Raw genomic sequence first — 23,090 nt, 5'->3', positions numbered from 1 at the left:
TTTCAAAATATTTTATTATCTTAAACTCATATACACAAAGGTTTATTTAAGATTTAAACCTTTAAATCGCACCTATAAACCTGTACGAACAGCTACCCTCTGGAAATTCGTTTCACTTATAGTTTTTATCGTACCAATAGTGTATAAAAATGTGATCATAGTAGAAAAAAAATATATTATTATTGTCTTGCAAAATCGAAGCATAATAATAACATGTAAAGTTCACCACTTTGAGGTAGAAAAAATTATCTGAAAATTGTTTTAAAAAAAAAATGTATATATATAAAAAAATGGCAGATTCGACAAAGGGTTAAAATGTGGCGGGGACAAGCACACCCTTCAAACTCTCTCACCACTACACATAGTAACTATACTACTCCGATAAGTACACCACATCGCGCATATAATAACATCATGTAAAATGTACCCGCGTATATATAAATTGGTCGGCGGACGGTCTCCGCGGAGTGGGGTGTCGTTGAGGGGGGGTAGGCGTTTTGGACCCGAAAGTTTCAGGTGCGGCCACGTCTGCGGAAGGCGCGTAAACCATCAAATACGACGAAAATATTATACGAGTGTACACTCTCCCGCTGCCGTTGCACCGTCGCGACACGACCGCGCCGCGTCCGTCCGTCGTCGCAGTCTCTCGGGCCGTCACTCTCGTCACGCCGGCCGTCGGACGCAGTATATAACATCACGCTGCACCAACTACGCGACAATAACACCGCGCGCTCCGCCAACGACGCGCCACCGCCGCCGGTACGCGAAGCCACTGCAATATTGTCGTGAAAATATATATTTCGTAGACGTACCTCTTTCGATTATTTTCCGAGGTGTGTAATAACAATATTTTTGTCGAAAAACTAAAAAAAAAAAAATCTGTTTATCGTCATACTATTGAGTATAATATAATAATATTAATATGACGTATCACACTGTCTACGCCCAATGGTATTGCGTACGTCGGGCGAGATCCGCCGTCCGATCTTTTCGAAAACGTTCAAATAATTTTTATTAAAACTTACGGGCGACCCGCTCCGTTTACAGACGGACGGGCAAAGACCGCGTGTCGTCGTACAATTATTATTGTTGTTGCTATTGTTATTGTTATTGGTATACATTTTATATTAAATTGTTAAACATTGTAATATTACTATCGTTAGGTAGCGTGGAATCCGTCAGCCGCGTGCTGCAGTCATTATATTATTATTGTAATAATAATATATACGGTGACCGACAGCGTACAGCGACACGACGACAGGGATAACATCGCATTGCACGACACCGCCCTCGTTCGAAATGACCAATCAACCGACCATAGTGATCAAGTAAATATACAATTTTTTTCATAATTTATAGTTATTGTTTAAGTGGGTAGTATATATATATATATATATATATATATAACTAGAGCTCAAACTCTGTCGCATTCGCATAGTTTTTTGTCGTTTTAAAGCTTTACCGCTGCGTAGTCTTAAGTTATAAAAAATTGTAATCGACTATTTTCATATATTTACACTATTTACAGTTTACTTATTTATTTATTATACATTAAGAACATATTTCCTATTTCTCTATTTAATTACTTTTTAGACCGTACGTTTGGCGATTTTTGCTCAAATGTTGTGGTGATTAATATAATTGTCTATAGTTGTAATTTACCTGATTGAAAACTAACTTGAAAATTAGATTATTGGATTTGAGATTTTCATCTTGTGGCCGTGTCATGAATTCATGACCAACAATATACTTCATACTACTCTACATTTATTTTGTAATACTATGTTGTAATAATGTATTGAGAATGTAAAAAATAAAAAATTATGTTAATATTTTGTAATAATGTAAAGCAATTTGACATGTTTAATCTTTAATTCTAATGATTAGAAATATTAAACTGGTATATGGCAATCCGTCGTGTAAAAATCAATATCATGTACATTCGATCGTTTCATAACTTTTTTTTAGTAATTATAATCGAGTTTTGAAGATTTTTTTTCCGTTCTACGAGATATCTATTTTATAAAACTAGTTTGATTTTACATTTCAAAAACTGAAATATTAATTCCCATTACATTTATTCGTATTGGGTATAATATAATCACATACGTTTTTAAGTTCAGGATACAGAAAATACATACAACTATACAATATATCAATGTTCCTTTATATTTAGATAAACATAAGATATTATCTATATAGGTATGCCCTATGTGTCAAAGCGTGTCGGAGTATACTATTATACCTTTGGGGGTGGCCGATGACTAAAGCTTCGTGAGTCGCTCCGTTAAATGCGACGCGAATAATATAATAAAGTATAAAAAAATCACTTCATCACAACAACATCGCTCTTAGAGGTCGGATCAGATTACGGTGGTACGGTCCAAAAAAAAAAAAACGTTCTTACAAAATTATGTTTATCGTCGAGTTGATGTAGGTAATTTAAAAAAAATTAATTTTTCTTATTATTAGACTGTAAAAACAATTAGTCTTGACAATTTAAAATTAAAATAAAAAAAAACATCAAAAACTGAACCTAGTGGGCGTTCTATTAAAAGCTACTTTTTCTAAATTTTTTCAGTAGTGTAAAAACAAATTTCAACTTAACGCACTTTTTCACGGACGAATTATTTGATTTTTTTACAGTGTGTAACTTTTTATTTGATTATTGTTTAAAATATAGCATCATAAATTGTACAATTTTAAAACAATTTCATTTTGTACAATGCTACACAATAATAACAAACATGTCACTTGGTGATGATATATTTAATTGAAAGTCTGTAACTTATTTGTTTTATTTTAAATTTATTAAACGTGCTACCTACAATACAATATTATTTTATCATTTAATTTTCTGATATAATTTTTAATACATAGTTCAATTTTTCAGTAAACACTATACGCGTATTTCCCAACGAGTTAGTCTCTCCCCCATAAGAGGTACCTACTATTTAAACTAAAATATTTCTTAAGTTAAACACCTAGATGTTGGAATACAATTTTGGTCATATTTCTATTATATAGTTATTATTTTGATTGGTCATTTGGTCATTGAGTAATTATGTCGGTCGGCTGGTCTAAAAAACTTATTATTTTCTTTTACTCTTGTTATTATAAATTTGTTCTATTTTTACAATTGGCTCAATTAAGTATGTAAATGCTAGGTGTGCATAATAGAAATGTGTATGCATATTACCTATTAGATGTACTTATATATCACCGAGATAGTTTTACTATTTTATCCGGAACGACAAACCTAGTCACAAATTATAATAATTGTTATTTTACTTTTATAGACGCGTTATCGACTATCACACAATGTTATTAAAATATTAATTTTACAGTCTTCGGTGTCACAGCAGCGCACTTTATTATATATTTTATATCACGCCGTAGACAAGTCTAAACTCATGTCATCAAACGAAGCTGTAGCCTCGCATTTCACAATTTTCTCAGTCACCGATTAGTAAAACAAACTGCGCATGTAAAAAAATATTATGATATAAAAAAATATATTACTTTAAGTCCAAAACGCATTGCCGTCATAACTTCAATATAATGCTTCCGTGGTTGATTAATATTGTTAACAAGAAGTTTTGCCAGCCTAAGTACACACAACTTAGGTACTATTGCCATTCGTACGAGGTGCGCCGTACGCATATTGTAAACATTAAAATAGTTATATAATTGTTACGGTGTGTTCCAGTCGCTTATTTCATCGATTATTCACCTGCCACTTTATCGTCATACACAATTTTATTATCGAAGACTAGATTCTGCTGTTGGAATTGTTAAATAAAATATTATCCCTAAATCTAATACCGGTACTGTAGATTAAAATAATAAATAATATAAATAGTAAATAAATCTTTCTCTGGCCGTTGTTCTGAACGATTTAAACATCCGTCTGCGGCTCGTGTGCGTATTTATAATGTTATATAGGTAGGTGATTTTGATTAGCTAATCGTCGTTTATCGCTTTAGCCATTGTTATTGTTTTTTTTTCGGTTTTCACAACCGTTCGTAGTTTTGCACGAATACAGCAATACTATTTGGGCATTGATGTTCCTACGGGTTGTAACGATTTAATATAATATGACGCATAGACATTTGGGAGCAATTCACGCACAAAAAATAACTCGTCAACCCAAGAAAGATCACGATGATTTTTCTTTACTGAATTATTTATTAACTAATTGCAACGTTTAAATACTATGAGTGCCGGAGCTAATATAGAATGAATCACTTCTTCAATAATTAAACTTTTTCTCTTCGTATAATTGATTGATATCAAATTCGTATAGATTTGATCATTTCAGTAGAACAGTTTCAATTATATATTTATATGTAAGCTGGACTCTCTCTCTCCGTCGATAAAATATGCATCCACAGCCAGGCACCTCACAATTAGTAGTATGGCCACAAAAAAATAATTAATGGCATATAATATACCTAATACAATAGGTGCGTGTGCGTAAACCTTCGCTTTCAAAAGTTCCTACATGTGAACGGTGTACAATATTAATATAACGTACATATTACTAGTGCGGTGTACATAATAATGTCATCTATGAATTAATAGAGGTGTCGGCGGCGGATTTGATCGCCGTCAAGACGTCGCACTAGACTACTAGAGACTTTCTCGCGCTGTGGTTTTCAACACAGCGGCGAGGCGTTAAAATTAATATACTATATAAATAGTGTGTCTTAAGTGCCGCCTAACAACAACAACAATAATAGTATATGTCATATACTCGCGGCGTAGGTAAATATATTTAAATTTATTTTTGCGATTGCATTGGTGAAAACACAGAAAAAGTTTGGCCATTGAATCTGGCGCACTTCACAGTGTACGCATTTGGAAGGCTATACCTACTGCGAAGTACATAGATGTAGCCGCGAGCAAACGAAAAACGTGACGAATCCTACGCCACTAGCTGCATCAATATGGATTCATTATTATGTAGATCCGTCTATGATCTATTATAGTATAATTATACATATTATAGTCATATCAATAGGCACCTACTGACAAAACTTTCGATATTTTTCATCTGTCACGATATTGCGGTATAGTGTACTGCGTGTATATACATAATACCTGTGCATTTCGAAAGAATATAATATATGATATATTATATTACCTACTTAACACATAATGTTATATGGAACATGAAAAACGCCGCGATTTTATGGATTTTGTTTTGCTTTTTTTAATGCATATTTTCTCGCGATATGCAATACTTATAATATGCTTTCTAAAAGTTTTACACCAATGGAAATTGAAATACGAACACAGAAACGTAAGTGTAAGTATAATACAACATTCGTATCGAAACCTGCTAACCTACATTACCGAAACAGTACAGGTACTATGTGTTACCTACGGACGCTGTATATTAGTTGTAGGTAATCGCGCGCGTCGACATCTAAAGAAATAACGACTATAACAACATTATCAAAGATAACATCACGTGGATACAGTCAGAAAAATGTATCTCTCTGTAATACTGAACACCGTGTTCACTCGGCAGTGTAAAGTATAAATATTTCACATTACCAAACTTTTGCCCCACGACGATATCCATCATTCCATTATTCTAAGGTGTCCGACATAAAGACAATATATTAACTATATCGCGAATTCAATACTATCAATGTCTATCATCTAAAATATAAACAGCTACATCGTCGTCCAGTGGTGATTTTTTTTTTTTTCATCGGTAGCCAGAAAATATTAGCTGGAAATTATATAGTAATCCTTATTTTGGTGTTTACTGTTTCGATTTAACTAAATGCAGGTGGCGCTATATGTTACGTTATTCGGTAGACTTCGACAAATTTGCCAAATTTCGAAACAAATGGTTTTAAAACCGTTTGGTTTTCAATATTGAGATTACGACACGAGAAATACTGCAACGATAATAGGTATATATATTATAGTTGTGCACTTTCGATGATGTCATATTGTTATATAGTGATCGTTTCAGACGATGAGCAAAAAATTCAGCTGATAAATTAATGCAAAGTCACCGGCGGTATTATATCACTGAAATTCGCGTCGTTATTTCACGTGTATGTATTGTTGTTGTAGAAACCCACATTGCTTACATAACTATGGCATAATGTGATATGTTTATTATAGAGATCGATCGTAAATAGACGTTCATAATCGTCGTTTAACAATAAAACACGTGATTAGATAGGTTTTTCTAATAAATTTAATTTTAAACAATATTATGTTCATATATAATATTATTAAAAGAATTTGCTGTAGATAGCGAGAGTTTAGAGAAAGCCTCTGGTTATTGGCTATATTGTCAATATTACTATATATTTATATAAAAAATTATAACAAAACATATACATCAGACGTCCGTATAGGTTCTTCATATTTTTGACTTGAATGAGTGGAAGAGAAAGTGATTAAAACTGTTTATTTCGATCATATACCAAATATATTAATACAAAATTAATACAATGAAAATCATGTATTGTAGGCTATCTAGTCTCGTTATTTGTTGTAACTGCAGTTGAGAATAAAAAGTAGATACCAACTTAGACGTACTTTCGTATTTTTTTTTTTTCATTATACTAACTTAATGTGAATTCAAATCTCTTTTATTGATTGCCCTAGCTGGAAATTGGAAAGAAATTGTTCAACAAATAATATTTGTCCTTTAGTTTATGCTCTTATCATTGAAATTAAATTGTATAGTTGACATCTATTGCGACAAAAAGACATCAACGATAAAAACTGTATTGTTGTGTTTTATTGTTTAAGTTAGAAAATATTTATTTATTTTTTTGTTATACTTTGTATTCTCGTACCTCGTAGTATGTGATAACTTTAAACTAACGTTATAATCGTAATTATTCATAAGTTATTAATAAAAACCGATAATAACATAAAGGTTGTGAGTACCTCTATCTCACTACCTTCACTACCTTTACTTATCTACCTCATTGTGGTTGTTATAACACCTACCTTCAAAACGAGCTTTCAAAACATTTAACAAGAACATTAATTAATTATTTTATATTATCAAAGGAGATATTATATATAATATTAAACATTTATTATATTGACATCATTCCAAACGGTATGACGTAAAAGTATCCATCCGCAACGCATCCATACAAAATAATACGCTCCGATCGAGACGATAAAATACAGCGCGGTGCTTATATTATTATATTAGTATAAGAATGAAATCGTGATTATTTGCAAAACCACTGTTTCGATATATCGAATTTAATTTTAATTCCCTAAAGCTGTCCGGATTGTATTGTGCGTGTGGATACGAATCTATAGCCAACGATATATGCGGTACGTAAACTAATGATGTTCGTGTGTCGTTGACCGATTATCATTTATTGTATTTATGTATCGTTTGAACTCTGCAATAGTGTCGAATTGAAACGAGTACGATAAATCCGGTTTTCTTGTGAGATTGCGATGAGATGAGAGACATTTGGACATGGTCCAAAGGTTCGGGTCCGCAGAGGACTTAACAATATTATATTTTTACCTTATGACCGTGAGGTTTGTTGTTTCAGGAGCATGATGGAACGGACCAAGGTCTTTTATGAATATTTAAATCGAAACAATTATTACCGTATATGAACGTAGACACAGCGTGTACCTATCGTTTGTTCTTCACCAAACAATTCCGCACATTATGTATATGTTTTGTATTGTTTTAATACGTCAAAACCTGCGTTGTACAATAATTACACTACAATTATAAAATTGCGAACTGGAAAAAAAGAACAAACAAAAGGAATAATAATTCTAAATAAGATAACATTATTACAAACAATGCGTGAACTAAATACTATTCAAAATGAATATTTCATGCTCATTCGGTTTATTGTAAATTTAATACACATATTTAGGGTTTTAAATTTGAAATATCACTTAAAATGTTTCAATTGAAATATTAAAAAATTGAAAAATAATTTTTCTTTTTTTAAATTTGTTCGGTTATAGTTGATTAGAAATAATATATTGATTATGTACAGAAAATATTGATAGTAAATTTGCAATAATATGCAATATACATTTTTGATATTTATCATTTGTATTATTAATTAGATCCTTATTGGTGATTATTATTATTATTATTATTAAACATGTTTTCTTTGTTTCATCCAAAAAACCAACTTTTGAAAATTTTCACTTGCTAGTTGACGTGATTATAAACTTTAAGATATAATAATTTATATTTTATTTTTCATTGCAATGAAATATTTCATGAAATTTTAAAACCCTACACATATTAAGTATTAGGTACACATTTATGTATAAAAACTTAAAAATATCATACAAACAAACGTTCGTGTTTGAATAATCAAATTAAGTCGAAGCCTTACGACGGCAACGTATATAATATATTGTTATCGATTTCAAATTATATTTCCGTTTAATTTTCGCTATTTTAATTACCGAAGTAGTTATATGGTTTTCGTGTGAACATTTAATGCGAACTAAAAAATGTGGAGCGAATATTTTTTTTTTAACAAATAAAATGCCTATCACGTGTTTTTTATTATTGTTATTATTACATCATATCGCTTTTAACCCACGGCAAATAAATATATGTAATAAATAAGTAATAACTATTAACAAATGACCTAACATATAAATCTAGACGTTGGAATTCGAGTGAGGCACAAGGTTTTTATTTTTTGAATCGTAATCGCATTTTTTGTATCAATAATCGTCTTTCCATTAACACACGATAAACTGCAGTTTGTACAACAAACGATGGTATGACAAAAGTAAAAATAGGTTAGGTTGGGTACCCATTAGATTTTTCGTTAAATATGAAGTACCTATCAAAGTTTTATAAGGACACATAATAACATTGTATTATTTTTTACTCGTACGTTATATCAGTATAATATATTGTTATACACAAATACAACAAACGCATTGATTAAATATTTAATCAATGACAAATGGTTTTTAAAGGCAAGCCTCTCGACGTTTAATTATGATAATAATAATAATAATAGTAAAAGTAATATAAAAAACAATAATTTTAAATTAAAATTATTTTTTCAAACAATAGAATTTAGGCAGAAAAAATATCAATTATTTTACCTAAGGGTTGCTATCATAGTTGTTGTACCTAATCAATTTGGTTACTCAATAAAATTATATTAACAATTTTTCTTAAGAATTAAAACAATTAAACTAATATACAGGAGAATGTCATTTAGTACAATAGATTTTCATGCTATGGACTAACTGAGGTTTTTTTGTGAAAACAATACATTTTGATTTTGTCTAGGTATATCTCATTGTTTATCGTCAAATTAATGTAAAATAATATGATCATAAATGTTTGATGATTTTATAACTAATTAAAATTCAGAGAGCGATTTTTCTTGGTTTGGTTTTTAAATCTATCAATTCGGTCAATGTCAAACGCCCTCAGAATGAAAAATGTGCATAGTCGTGCGTTTCAATTGTGAGTGCGTTCGATTTTAATAAATATTTCAATTCAAAAACAAAAGCAGATACAAAAATAAAATATTAATTTTACTTTTGCATATTATAAATAATAAATATATATATATTTCTTATTGATATAGATATTTCTAATAATTTTAACAGTAAAACAGTACCATTTCAATTTTACTTTACGAATACGGGATGATTTATCATACGCTAGTTCGTATATATAGTAACAATTATTATAATTATTAAATTATTATGATTAATAATTATTATTATTATTATTTATGATGTATAATATTATTTTTGAGATTATTCTGGCGTGATCTTTTAAAGGAGCACGTACACAAATTTATATTTTTTTAATGTTTTAATTGTTAAACACATTTTTAATACGTGATCATCTGTAACTCCGTGATAAATTGAACATCGTCATAATGTTTCAATGTTTTTATGTTTTTAATAACAGTACACATTTTAATCGATCACTATAGTATTATGGTATAGAACATTTTATCTTAATATGTTAATTACTAATTTTAATGTCGATTAATGAAAATTAAATCGATAAGTTTTCCAAACGAAAGAACAAAGTCAATATAGTGTTACAACAATATCAATAAAAACTAGAGAAAAAAAAAACAGTTTTATTGTGCAACGAATATAATTTATACAGCTCGTTTTATCCTCAGAATAAACTATTTAATGTTTATAGATAGTTTAATATTACTACCGACTATCTAACGATATACTTACATAATTTACGTATTATATTATTACTATTATGCAGAATGTATCATATAGCATAATATACTTGATCTATAATAGCTCTCGATAGACAATATTATTATAGTTATAACTTGATATAATATTTATGGGCCAACGAATCGTAACATTAGCATTATCGTCGACACGAACAGACGGCATAAGTGCATAACCTAAGCCACTATATATTATTTTAAACGCAGTTCTCAATTACTGTCACATAACATGATAATAATCAAGGATCGTGACACACGATGCCCACTGTAATACTTATATTGAAATGTAAATTATAATGTGTAAAAATATTTTACACTATATCGACCGACAACGTGTGGGGTTTTCATTTGGTTTTAATAATAATATCGTTTTGGACTGTAGTTTTGTTTAATTAAAAATTTAAAACACTAGTTCGGGTCACTAGTTAAGGCCGCGATGGCGGTTTTCGCGCTACACGATTCGAAGGATAGAAAGCAATTATTGGCCGGAACGTCTCTATTCTGAGGCCAAAGGTCGTCTCGGAGAAGTCTGCGAAGAATAAGAAACATATTTGAAAATATTTAATTAAGTGACCTTAACCGGTTTCTTGAAAATATCGTTTTGGCAAATATAAGAATTAACGACAATCGACCTATCTAAAAAAAAAAAAAAAACGCGAAACAATCAAAACTAAATCAATACGTGTACTTACATACGCTCTATATATACATTCAATGCATATAGGTATACATTATTATTATTAAAATATCACATTAAGATCAATGTTTACTATAAAAATATTTTATTAACATACTTTGCTTTAAGCGAAGTCCGTCGTCAAAACATAATAATTTGTCCATTCTATACTGTAATTAAACTCAATATTTAAAACAAAAAAAACATTTAATTAGACTTTACCTACTGTGTTCAGTGTAATGAGTTAATTAATGTATTGAACTTGCAACCTGCAACAGGTTGAACTGTTGAAGTATAAGATTTTTAATATCTGAAATATTACGACACTTACAATACAATGCCAACCTATATAATCTCCGAAAAAATTAGAGAGAATGGAAAACAATTAAATGCTCAACAGTAGGTGCCTATAACGTTGAAATAAAAAAAAAAATGAGACTGGATTTTTATTTTTTTCGCTATTTGATAAATTGATTTGATGAAAAAAATCTACGAAAGAATATATTAAAATAAGCTATAAACATAATAATATAACAATAATGTGATTCGTCGACGCTCGAAATGGTGAAAATATAGTGAAGGACGATGAAATTGGTCAAAACTAGCACGCGATACTGTTGCGCGTAACATCGTAGCTATTAAGCTATATACAGCATTAATAGTTTATACCTAATTGAGGTGTCATTAAATATTTCTAAAAGGACCGCGTACTCTGTATTGGCGATAAGAATAATCGGAAATATATATTAACATTTGAAAAAGTACAAATTCAGATAATACGTCGTATAAATTTTATGTTCCTTTTTTAAAAAAAAAAAAAAACATGAACGTTTCGATAATAATTACATTTTATGCGTGAAATCCGCATAAATGAAATAATTAATGAACATTCACGGTCTCGAAATTAACATTTTGACTTTAAACTAAACTTACTGAAAGGAACAAGTATTAAACTATTATTATTACACTTTATACACAATGAACAAAATACGATTAAACGCATTAAATTAAAACAAACATCTATTTTTATTTTATATTATTGTTATTTATTGTTGTTCATTGCTAAACTTGCAGTACCTATACCTATAAAAATACGTGCTTACTTTTTATAAATTATAATATAATACTCGTTTGACGTGATGACTTGTTTGAATTTCTAATCGAATATCTATAAAATATCTTACGGAAATTCAATCATTTTACATATTAAATTTCACGTTTATATTAAAAAAACGTAAACTGTAATCATTTTTTTTTTTTATTTATTAATATTTAATCAATAATCAAGTGGATTTCTTCACGTGGTATTTTCAGTAATATACTATATTACATGTATAGTATTACTTACCTAATCTATTTTCATTTAATCTTTTTATTTTTCACTTAACAATTTTCTTCAGGAAGCGTTTTCCAACCGTGACAATAATACTATCTCACGAACGTTGAATCAGTCCCGAGATATTATGTTATCAACATGTATAATTGCAGATACACGTTAAATCTAATATAATGTATTTAAACGAATACATATTATCTATTTATTATGTATTTCAACATATTATACCAACAGCTATAACATAACGAGTATGGACAGTATGGTCAGTCTAGTCGATAGATGTCAGTGTCGCACCCAAGTGGATGCGGACTCACTCGGTCGCAGTATATTGATATCAAATTAGTCGGAATATACTTACATACGACCCGACGCGATTAGAGTACTGTAAAAACCGTTACTGTTACCTGGTACACGATTTTAACCTCGTACACGTATATAAAACGAGACAACCTTAGAGGTTTATCCAACCCGTAAAATTATATGATAACGTATAGTTTTTACGATTCAATTTAAATTTCGGTAAATTGTACGCAAATGCGATATTTACTATTTCGAGTTTTTTACGAATACGTCAAACGGCTTTTTAAATTTAATTTCCTTTTTCGTGCTGACCAAACCCGTTCCCCGGTCACTGATCTTGAAGTAGTCCAAACTGGTCCGGACGGTATGTCTTCGCGCTTAATACCATGTGTAATAAAATCATCTACCCAATATCATAAAATATGAATTATAGTGCCAAATCGTATGCTTTTTCCATCTTTTTTTTTTTGTCCAGCTTTAAACTCGAGTCGTAAAAAAACTTTATACTTTCATCAGACGAGGGAGTGGAAAAATGTATGTATTATAAGATAAATAACATGTATCTATATAATATAATACTCTACAATAAAATATATTATTATAAATATATGACACTAACCGTCAAGAATTTATACGATATCTATTAAACCATTTAATATACGTTTGGAAACGGTTATTGACTATTTGATAAATATTATATTATCTATACGATTTATATGATCATCATCACCATCGTATATAGGACCAAAATACATAACGTCGCGTTCGCATGACTACAGCCTACATTGAGCGTCCAAAATGAAACATTTAATGCATTGCAATTTACTACTCGACGTCCGTGAAAATCCTATCGGTTATGGAACAACCGTTATTCGAATGAATTAGGAGTTCTCGTCCTAAGACTTATAGGTAGCTTTTGTTTTTGACAACAACGCTTTACTCAGGTCGGTGGACACCACATTTGATGATCGTTGTACGCGTGCGGAGGCATTTACTATACACACGATAATAATATCACGTTTAGTATAACACTATAACCATTATGTGAGTACGAGTCTTTTCCTGTTTTCACTTTTTCGTTTTTTTTTCTCTTTAGTTTTTGATTTTTCAGCAAAAAAAATAATAAAGTAATCGTACATAGTGGCCGTTTAATTACATGGGGGTATGGTCGATTGGTCATGGTCGATTTCACGTATTCAGGTTCGTCATAATTTTCACCGAATACAATACGCTTTATGAATATAATATTATTACTATTATACACGGCTATATCCGCTGCAATTGATTTACATAAATCATATATAATATTAACACCAGTGTTAGCGCGTAATAATGCTGTACAATCCATTGCATCGATCATTTCCTCCTAACGTTTTTTACAGATTCCCAAAATAAATAATTACCGATATGGGTACACGTCATCATATCACTGGTTAACTAACATTTAAGCACATTAATAGTGTTAATAACAATATGGTATACATGTGCCCAATTATTATAAATTATAATAATCGTAATATTATAATACTATTATGGTAGTTATTTTTTTTTTGAAAAATCAGCATTGCTCGATAACCATTAATTAGTAGTATTAATCAATAAGAAAGAACTAATATATAATATGAGCACTATAGACACTTGTATCATATTTTTATATTATATTAGATCATCGATGGCCTTATGATTTCTTTATCAGTCTCCTAAAATGATCAAAACGAACGCGTGTGTATAAGGCAAACGAATGATATGCATATAAAATACGAATTAAAAATCTGACTATGTACTAAGTATAACAAATTAACAAATATTCATCCGGTTTAATCAGGACCTGTTGGTTTACTAAACTTTAAATCAAAATAAAATAGTACCCATGTATATAAATATAATAAATATTGTATACTTGTATTTACATATTCCTGTTTTCTATTGTTGACAGTGCACACATTGTTTAAATGCACATTATAATATAATCGGTTGTAAGATGTCCATACTTGATCTTAACTAAAAATGTTAACTGATTTAAAACTCTCGGGATCTATATGACGAGAAAGGCTTAACGGGATAGGCTTTCTATTTATTCAGTATAAAATACAGTATCTTCATCACATCATAATATTACGTACAGCCATTTAATTTGATATGGGTGCAAGCCACAGCCCACGCGGCACCTATACCTGTAAGATTTGAATATACGCAATAGTCGTCGCTGTTTGGACTCGCGGTAAACACTAAATTTACTCCTTCGCCTATTGTAAACTCAAACATACTGTAACACGTCGTATTATAAAGAAATCCGTCTACTGGATTGACTACACCAGTTAATGGGATCAATTATTAAAATACATAATTGGATAAATAACAAATATATATTATACAAGTATAATTTTGAATATTTGTATTAATTTAGCTCAAGTTATAAAATACCAACGCATGACGTACAATTTAGTGAATATAAATTATAATTAAATACTTAATAGATGAATAAACAGTAATGCGTATTATTTATAAGTAACAGCATAGTCTGATTTCACTAACAAATCGTTCATAGTTATATAATATTTGATGTATTTATTCTCGAACCGTCGACTTATTGACGCATTCGATTAACGGATTCAAATAATGCCTTTGATTCCGATTCGAGTCCAATAAAGCACAATCGGCGGCTAATGTATTTAAATATGAAATTCAATTATATCAATTGTTATCAAACCCTCCGGACACTCACTGTGATGATAGGCATTCGCGTAGACTAAATAAACGTGTCTTATATTATATAGGTATACGAAATATGATACAAATCAAAGTCATAGTATAATTATTGTGCGAGCTGTAAAATATTATTATGCTAAATTATGCTAATAAATAATATAACTTATTGGCGATTTTTCCTCGTCACAATATGTAAGAAGTCTGCTACAACGATAACCAGCAATTAATACTTCCTATGGAACGCTATAATAATATATACAATAAATATTGACGTATTTTGCAGCAGTCGATCGCGTAGAAATAACGTAGTCTTGACGTTTTCCTGTATTTCACATAAAAAAAAGTTTACAACATTATACTACCATACACTATTATAATATAATTACATTATTGCGCTCGTGTACTTTATTATCAATGTACGCGTTAAGTGTTTACCTGTTAAATAGCTAACTATACACTCTTATCATCGCCCATGCTTACGACTTGAACCTAACCTAACTTGACGTCTATATATATATATATATATATATATATATATATATATATATATATATACACGCGTCTTTTCATAAATTTCGTACGCGCGCGCACACACACATATTATGTGCGTGTAGTTAAATATTTTATTGACTCGGGATAACGATTGGTTTTTTTCGTTCTGTTTCAGGAACCCGACATGGTGGAAGAGGAGGACGAACTTGGAACGGAATCTGACCATCGTCGCCGGCGGAATGCTATTGGCGTCCTCATTTCTGGCCCTGGCTCTGTCGACGTTGTACTTCAACCATAGCTGCAACATGGGTAAGACGAAAAACGTTTGACGTTTAACTACAATCGAACACTGTGCGGTGGTATCACAAACGCAATCGATAAAACGATTATAAATTATGCATAGGGCACACGTAAACATTCAAATATCGTACAGTTATATATAAGTGAATAAAACACGCGATATCGATTAACGGCTGTATCTGCAGCTATACGACACATTTAAATTTAATTTCAGTGTGCTTATATACACATACGTGTGTACATTTTAAATCCTCCAGACCCGCCCTCCTGTAATGCACGTATTATATTTACGTTATAACGATATTACAATATACACTATACGGTACGGAATCGGTTATTATCGCATAATATTATAATGTGGCCGGTGAATAATATGTGTTCAAAATAAAACCTACCCGGTAAACTAGTTCTGCATTCGATTGTCGACATGGTGCATAATATTTAAAATGAAACCCGTTGTTGTACTCTATATAACGGTAACCGAGCAACAAACGTGTCGGCTAAAATAAAACTTAGAGACTCGCGCAGAAACCGGTGCCGGCGCCAAACGGTAATAATTATTGTCAGCTTATAAATTGTATTCGCTGTAGTTATTACTTATCCGAGTGGTTGTAATAATTTTCTAACGCAGAAATGTTATTGCGGCGAGGTGCAAAACGAAGTATTGATCATACGAGAAAATACAAATTAAACACTCTTGTGTCCGGGCAACGACGACCGGAGAAGTTAGTCGAATAAGATTGACAGGAAATTTATAATTTTTCGATTTCCGCAGTGAATAATATTATACTATACCTCTTGTAATATTGTTATCGTTTTAAAAATTACGTAAATAACATTATTTAATGATAATTTCCGTGAAATCCCGGAAGATTTTCGTGTTTATTATATTTTTTTTCCAGAATTTATTACGATCATTATCATTTATGTACGTTTAATCGTTTCATAATTTAATTTTTTATAAATAAACATAACCTGAATTGCTTATATAAAAACCTTGAAGATTAAATGATGATAATACATTGACTCATGATAAATAGCCATCACATTTCTATGCAACACATGATTATTTTATACACATTTTTTACGCGAGTTATAATTTATTACATTATAATAATATTACGATTATTTGACATAAGATAGTTTTTCGTGTATACACGAAATATAAAGAATATAAAGAATTATAATTCTGGTCGTTTTTTTAATGTATTATTTCATTTTAAAACTGTTATCTAATATTTTATCTGTCGTATTTTAATATTGTAGTAAACTATTCATTGTATAAGCAACTATAGTAAGTAATATGCTGTAGGTACAACAATATCATTCATTACTTTAATACTATTGTAGTGCAATCAAAACACATTGCATGAAAACAAATTTTACTTATTACAGAAGTAAGAAAAAAAATGTTTACTATCCATTTCCTGTAAACATTAAATTAAAATCACCACACTACACACTTTAGTTCTCCATAATATTATATATACGCACAGAAGTGAAAATATTAGTCATGTGAAATATACATTAAACATGTCGTGTTTATATACTTTTTCAAGTAATTGATCGAAAATTATATCAAAGTGAGAGCCAGTTGGACGTTAGTATAGTATCTTTCTTAATGGCGCTCACGCATTACAGTTTATCGCAACTGTACGTATATTATACTATATAGGTAGTAGTAATTATATGTTATGTGAAAAAAACGATTTATTTAATGGTAACTATACATAATTACTGTGATTTAATTATTATTTTGTAATATTCTAAAAATATGATCAGTACTTAAATAGTTTACAACGTTAAGTCGACTATTCAGTATAATTATACTGTTCACGTTGCATATTTATATTTATTTATACGTATTTTAATGATTAATATTATTAATTAGTATTACAGTATATCATAATAATATATTAGGTATATAATAATAATTTTTAACCGATCATATACGTCCGCAGAGAGTCTTCCGTCGATATCAGCTGAAAATAATGGTTTGATTGGCAAATCGCGAGGTAGAAGTCTTTTCCAAAACAGAGAATACGAAAAAGATAACATTTGTCTCACCGCTGGTTGCGTTAAAGCTGGTAAGCATCATTTTTTACGCGAATCTATTGATTACTGATTTAAATTGAATAGAATGTTTAAATTGTTTAATTGACAATTATATCTCTGTATGATTTACATGATACTAAAACCGTTTAACGTTATGTAGCGGCTTCCGTAATCAACAACATGGATACATCAGTAGATCCTTGTGATGATTTCTATCAGTTCGCGTGTGGTAATTTTATAAAAGAAACTATCATCGACGACGATAAAACGTCGCAAACCACATTCAGCGCGATTAGCGACTCGCTGTTGAACAAGCTTCGAATGATCATCACCGAACCCATTCAACCGAACGAACAGAAACCATTCAAAATGGCGAAATTATTGTATAAATCGTGCATGGACAAAGGTAAGATTGAACTTCAATAATTATACAGTCATCGCCAAACACGTATATATATATAATCATATAATGACTATACATTTTTTTTTTCGACAGAAAAAATCGAAAAAGTTGGCTTGGGACCTATTAAGGAAATGTTAAAAAGCCTGGGCGGATGGCCCGTACTGGAAGCCGAGAAATGGAACGATGCCGATTTCACGTGGAAGGACAGCGTGTACAAGTTCAGAGTGGCGGGCTACAGCGTAGACTACTTCATCGACTTCTCCATCAGCACAGATTTAAAAAACACCACAACGAGAGCTATTGACGTGAGCTGATACAATATGATATTGTTATTTAGCATACAAAAAAAAAAAAAAAACAATTATTATCGTTACGTCTAAATATTGTGTGCACATAATTCGTTTAACGGGTATTTTTGTTTTTGCGTCCGACGCACATTTCAGCTGGACCAAGCGTCGCTGGGACTTAGCCGGGAGTACCTGGTCAAAGGCACCGACGAAAAAATCGTGGCCGCGTACTACAAGTACATGGTAGACATCGCGGTGCTGTTCGGCGCTGACCGGCAGAGGGCCACCAAGGAGCTGAGGGAGTCGTTGGACTTTGAGATAGGATTGGCGAAGATATCGCTACCGCTGGAAGAACGCCGGGACGCCGCCAAGCTGTACAACCCGATGAAAATCGCGGATCTACAACAAAAGTTCCCGAGCATACCGTGGCAAGAGTACCTGAACAATCTGTTGAACCCGCTGACCATACGGCAGGACGACATCATAATTGTAAACTCGCCAAAATACTTGTCAGACCTCGAAGCTCTACTCAGCAACACGCCCAAGAGGTAAAAATTATTCGAACAAGTACGGCTTTAGACCGTTTTCTATACTGTTGTACGGTGTAATATGAAATACATTTACAAGAGGACGTTATATCTTCGTGTCGTATTTTATATAAAAGCGCTCTGAAATAAATTACTCGTTCTATTAATGTGGTTAAATAATAGGAAGGAAATATGTATAACGACTATAACGGCCGATCAATTTTTTTAGATACCTACAACGGACATTTACGTAGTTTTTAAAATAAAAAAAAATGTTACAGCTGTTAAGAAAATCAATTTTTGATACCTAAAATAAATGCGATAAATATTATCTTCATTTAATTTTATAATGAAAGCAGTATGATCTGTGCTAAATTGTTCTAAATTAATTTCCGTATCACTTTCGTAACGTAATTACGTATTGAATTATTGTACGTATAATATGTAATATTTTTGCTCAAACGTCACTGAAGTTGCCTATGTAAACCCCTTAATAACGCGTAACGTAGACGAAACACCCCGAAACAATCTTTAATAAATTTGATTTTGTCGCCAGGATCCAAGCGAATTACGTGATTTGGAGAGCTGCTGCGGCGTCCGTCAGTTATCTGACTGAAGAAATGAGGAAAAGACAATTGGAGTACAGTACCGAGCTATCGGGCAGGACCGAAAGAGAACCCAGATGGAAGGAATGTGTGGATATAAGTTCCGGAAGTTTCTCATTGGCCATCGGATCGTTGTACGTAAGACGGTACTTCGACGAAAACGCTAAAAAGAACGCTTTAGAAATGGTGAACGGTATCAGAGAAGAGATGTACAAAATATTATCGTCAATCGATTGGATGGATGACGAAACAAGGTAAAGTTCCGCTTTCAGCTAATATACGCTGCAGCATCTGTTTCTATAATAAAAATGATGACATTATTATTTTTGTTTAATTTTCACTACAGGAAAAACGCTATAGACAAAGCAAAGTCAATGACCAGTCACATTGCATATCCGGATGAATTATTGGACGACAGCAAATTGAATGCGTTTTATGAAAACGTAATAAATTATATAAGACCTAACTAGAACACATTTATACGATATATATGATATATTTACAAAAATCGTTTTTGTTATGAGCATTTGGTTAATAATTGTATGTTATTGTCTTTTTTTTTTCTTAGCTTGAAGTCAACGATAATGACTATTACACATCCGTATTAAATTTGACCAAATTTGGCACTGACTATAGCTTTTCAAAATTAAGGCAACCTGTTAACAAATCAGATTGGATTACTCACAGTAAAACAGCAATTGTAAATGCATTTTATAGTGCTATTGAAAACAGTATCCGTAAGTAATATCAAAATGTATTCTATGTGCGTATATCTTGATAGTTATTTTCAATGTCAAAACGTATTGGGTTATCCTAATATTTTGGATGACCCATTGCCCCATTGGGAACAACGTAGTATATCAAACTGTTTTTTTTTTTTTTAACTTTAAACGAGATAGCTAAGGAGCTTATTCATTTTATTTTTCCACTCAACACAATATTTTGTGAAATCAAAATAAAAAATGAATTGTTTACTTGAATACTTTTAAAGAGGGCTTTTCACAGAACTATAATATTTAAATTGGAATTAAAATACCTATAACATAAATATAGCAATTATTACATCCGCGGTTCATAAATAACATAAGCGATTATATATTTTCAGAGTTCCCCGCTGGTATCTTACAAGGCGCGTTCTTCTCCAGCGATCGTCCTCGATACATGAATTACGGCGCCATTGGATTTGTAATTGGTCACGAGATCACCCACGGTTTTGATGATCAAGGCAGACAGTTCGATAAGCAGGGTAATCTGGTGGACTGGTGGGCGGAGGAGACGAAGAAACGCTACTTGGAAAAGGCGACGTGCATCATCAGACAGTATGGAAATTACACGGCTCAAGAAGTCGGTCTCAAGGTGTGTGAAACAGAATAAGTTTCTTAAGACGACGTTTTTACGCGGATTAATTTCGAGGTTAAATTTATCGTTCGTTTAAAATCCAATTTTTCTTGAATTTCGAATGCCTGTAAAATGTTTTCAAAATTCGAATGATTGCCATTATAATCGATTCTGCCGAGCGATTGCGTTACTCGTTCGGAAAGAATGCTGTTAAATGACTTCCTTCGTAAAAAATTATATGTATACCTATAAAACTGCACCAAATTGTCGTCAACGTCGTTCAATTTGACGTGGTTGGAGGTGGTTGAAAACATAATATTTTAATAAATTTAAAACTGCGGACTAAAATAAACGCGCGTGTAATCAATTACATAATACATCTTATCGAAAATAACGATATACCGATATTGTTTTAGTGCGTAAAAAATATTATACCATACCGTTCATAACATCAATTTATAATGCATGTTTTATTAATAGACCAAAGCAGCACTAATTGTCTTATTGTTACCCATAATTTGCGGTTATAAATGTATATTCAAACCGTATAAAGTAAAACGCATTATAATTATTTATCGTATTGTCTTTGGTACATCGCGATCCCTTTTCAGTATCTTTCGAACAGTCGAGAATCGCCAGAAGACTTATTATTATTATTGTTATTAAAACGTGCGACATAGTTTAAGTATCTTAAACTTATTTTAATCCGATCGTCACTGAGGTTTAATGAATATTTCCAATAACATCGATGAAATTTATTTATAAAAATATTTCGCCTTTGTAAACAGATTTTTGTAGACAACTTTTGCGAATTTCATTATACCGTCGGACACTTTGTTATTTAAACCCGTGGATCTCAACCACCGCTACCATTGTCACACCTACGACTTAACCCATAACGATTTGTTTTCCGCAGTTGAACGGCATCAACACGCAGGGCGAGAACATCGCGGACAACGGTGGCGTGAAAGAGGCGTACTACGCGTACAACGTGTGGACCAAACGACACGGCGTCGAACCTCGACTTCCGGGGCTCCAGGACTACACACCGCAACAGATGTTCTGGGTGAGTGCCGCCAACGTGTGGTGCTCCAAGTACAGGCCGGAAACACTCAAGAACCGCATCACTACCGGCTTCCACTCGCCAGGCCGTTTCCGGATCATCGGCCCGTTCTCCAACCTGGAAGACTTCAGCAACGACTTCCGGTGTCCGCTAGGCTCCAACATGAACCCGGTCAAGAAGTGCCAAGTGTGGTGAGATGACCACCGCCCGACCGTGCACATATCATTATCATTATTGTTATTTTTTTTTATAGGTGCGAAATAATAATAATATTATAATATATGTGTGATAAAATAATCTCGTCGCGCGTGCGCCTTATATCATTACAAAAATATTGTTGTATAGGTGTAAAATATTATAATATACTCGAATACGATCAAACCAGTCCCTTGAATCGTCCCACCCCCACATTCGTCACTCAAAAAACATTCCCTTTGACGATTTAAATCTTCCCTCCCGCAGATCGCCCTCCCCGACCACTGGCCCATCATAATCCTCCCTCGAGCTTTATCTGTGGTAATTTATTTATATACAATATTTTATTATTATTATTATCGTGGTATTGTATTATTATTATTATTATTATTATTGTTTTTAAAACGTACGACATAGTTTAAGTATCTACAGTCTACAACATGAGTACATAATAAATAACATGTGACATTTTTTTTTATGATTCAACAATAACAAAAAAAAATTACAAAATTAAGAAAATGTTTTATTTTTGTAATCAATACCTATATAAGATTATACTTTTAAGTTTTAATACT

At 31.6% G+C, this 23,090-nt stretch overlaps 1 protein-coding gene across 1 annotated transcript; it reads left to right on the top strand.

Annotated features, from left to right (window-relative positions):
* The first annotated feature begins 593 nt into the window (after nucleotides 1–593).
* Nucleotides 594–23,043, top strand: LOC113550301 (neprilysin-2). Its single transcript, XM_026952029.1, has 12 exons — nucleotides 594–833; nucleotides 1,164–1,328; nucleotides 15,918–16,051; nucleotides 18,004–18,129; nucleotides 18,258–18,503; nucleotides 18,594–18,805; nucleotides 18,944–19,335; nucleotides 19,871–20,173; nucleotides 20,266–20,362; nucleotides 20,488–20,656; nucleotides 21,025–21,275; nucleotides 22,174–23,043. The coding sequence occupies exons 2-12, from the start codon at nucleotides 1,300–1,302 to the stop codon at nucleotides 22,513–22,515; spliced, it is 2,301 nt and encodes a 766-aa protein (XP_026807830.1). The 5' UTR covers nucleotides 594–833; nucleotides 1,164–1,299; the 3' UTR covers nucleotides 22,516–23,043.
* The last annotated feature ends 47 nt before the right edge of the window (nucleotides 23,044–23,090 follow it).

The sequence above is a fragment of the Rhopalosiphum maidis genome, chromosome 1, assembly GCF_003676215.2.
Source record: "Rhopalosiphum maidis isolate BTI-1 chromosome 1, ASM367621v3, whole genome shotgun sequence".
NCBI lineage: Eukaryota > Metazoa > Arthropoda > Insecta > Hemiptera > Aphididae > Rhopalosiphum > Rhopalosiphum maidis.
Note: the sequence above shows the minus strand (reverse complement) of the source record. Positions and strands in the feature narration are given on the sequence as shown.

Bases quoted from the DNA above. Each gene is read 5' to 3' on its own strand.
- LOC113550301 (XM_026952029.1), top strand. From the start codon at position 1,300: ATGACCAATCAACCGACCATAGTGATCAA. The intron at 20,363-20,487 runs GTAATAAATTAT...TTTTTTTCTTAG, and splicing joins TGAATGCGTTTTATGAAAAC to CTTGAAGTCAACGATAATGA. The intron at 20,657-21,024 runs GTAAGTAATATC...ATATATTTTCAG, and splicing joins TGCTATTGAAAACAGTATCC to AGTTCCCCGCTGGTATCTTA.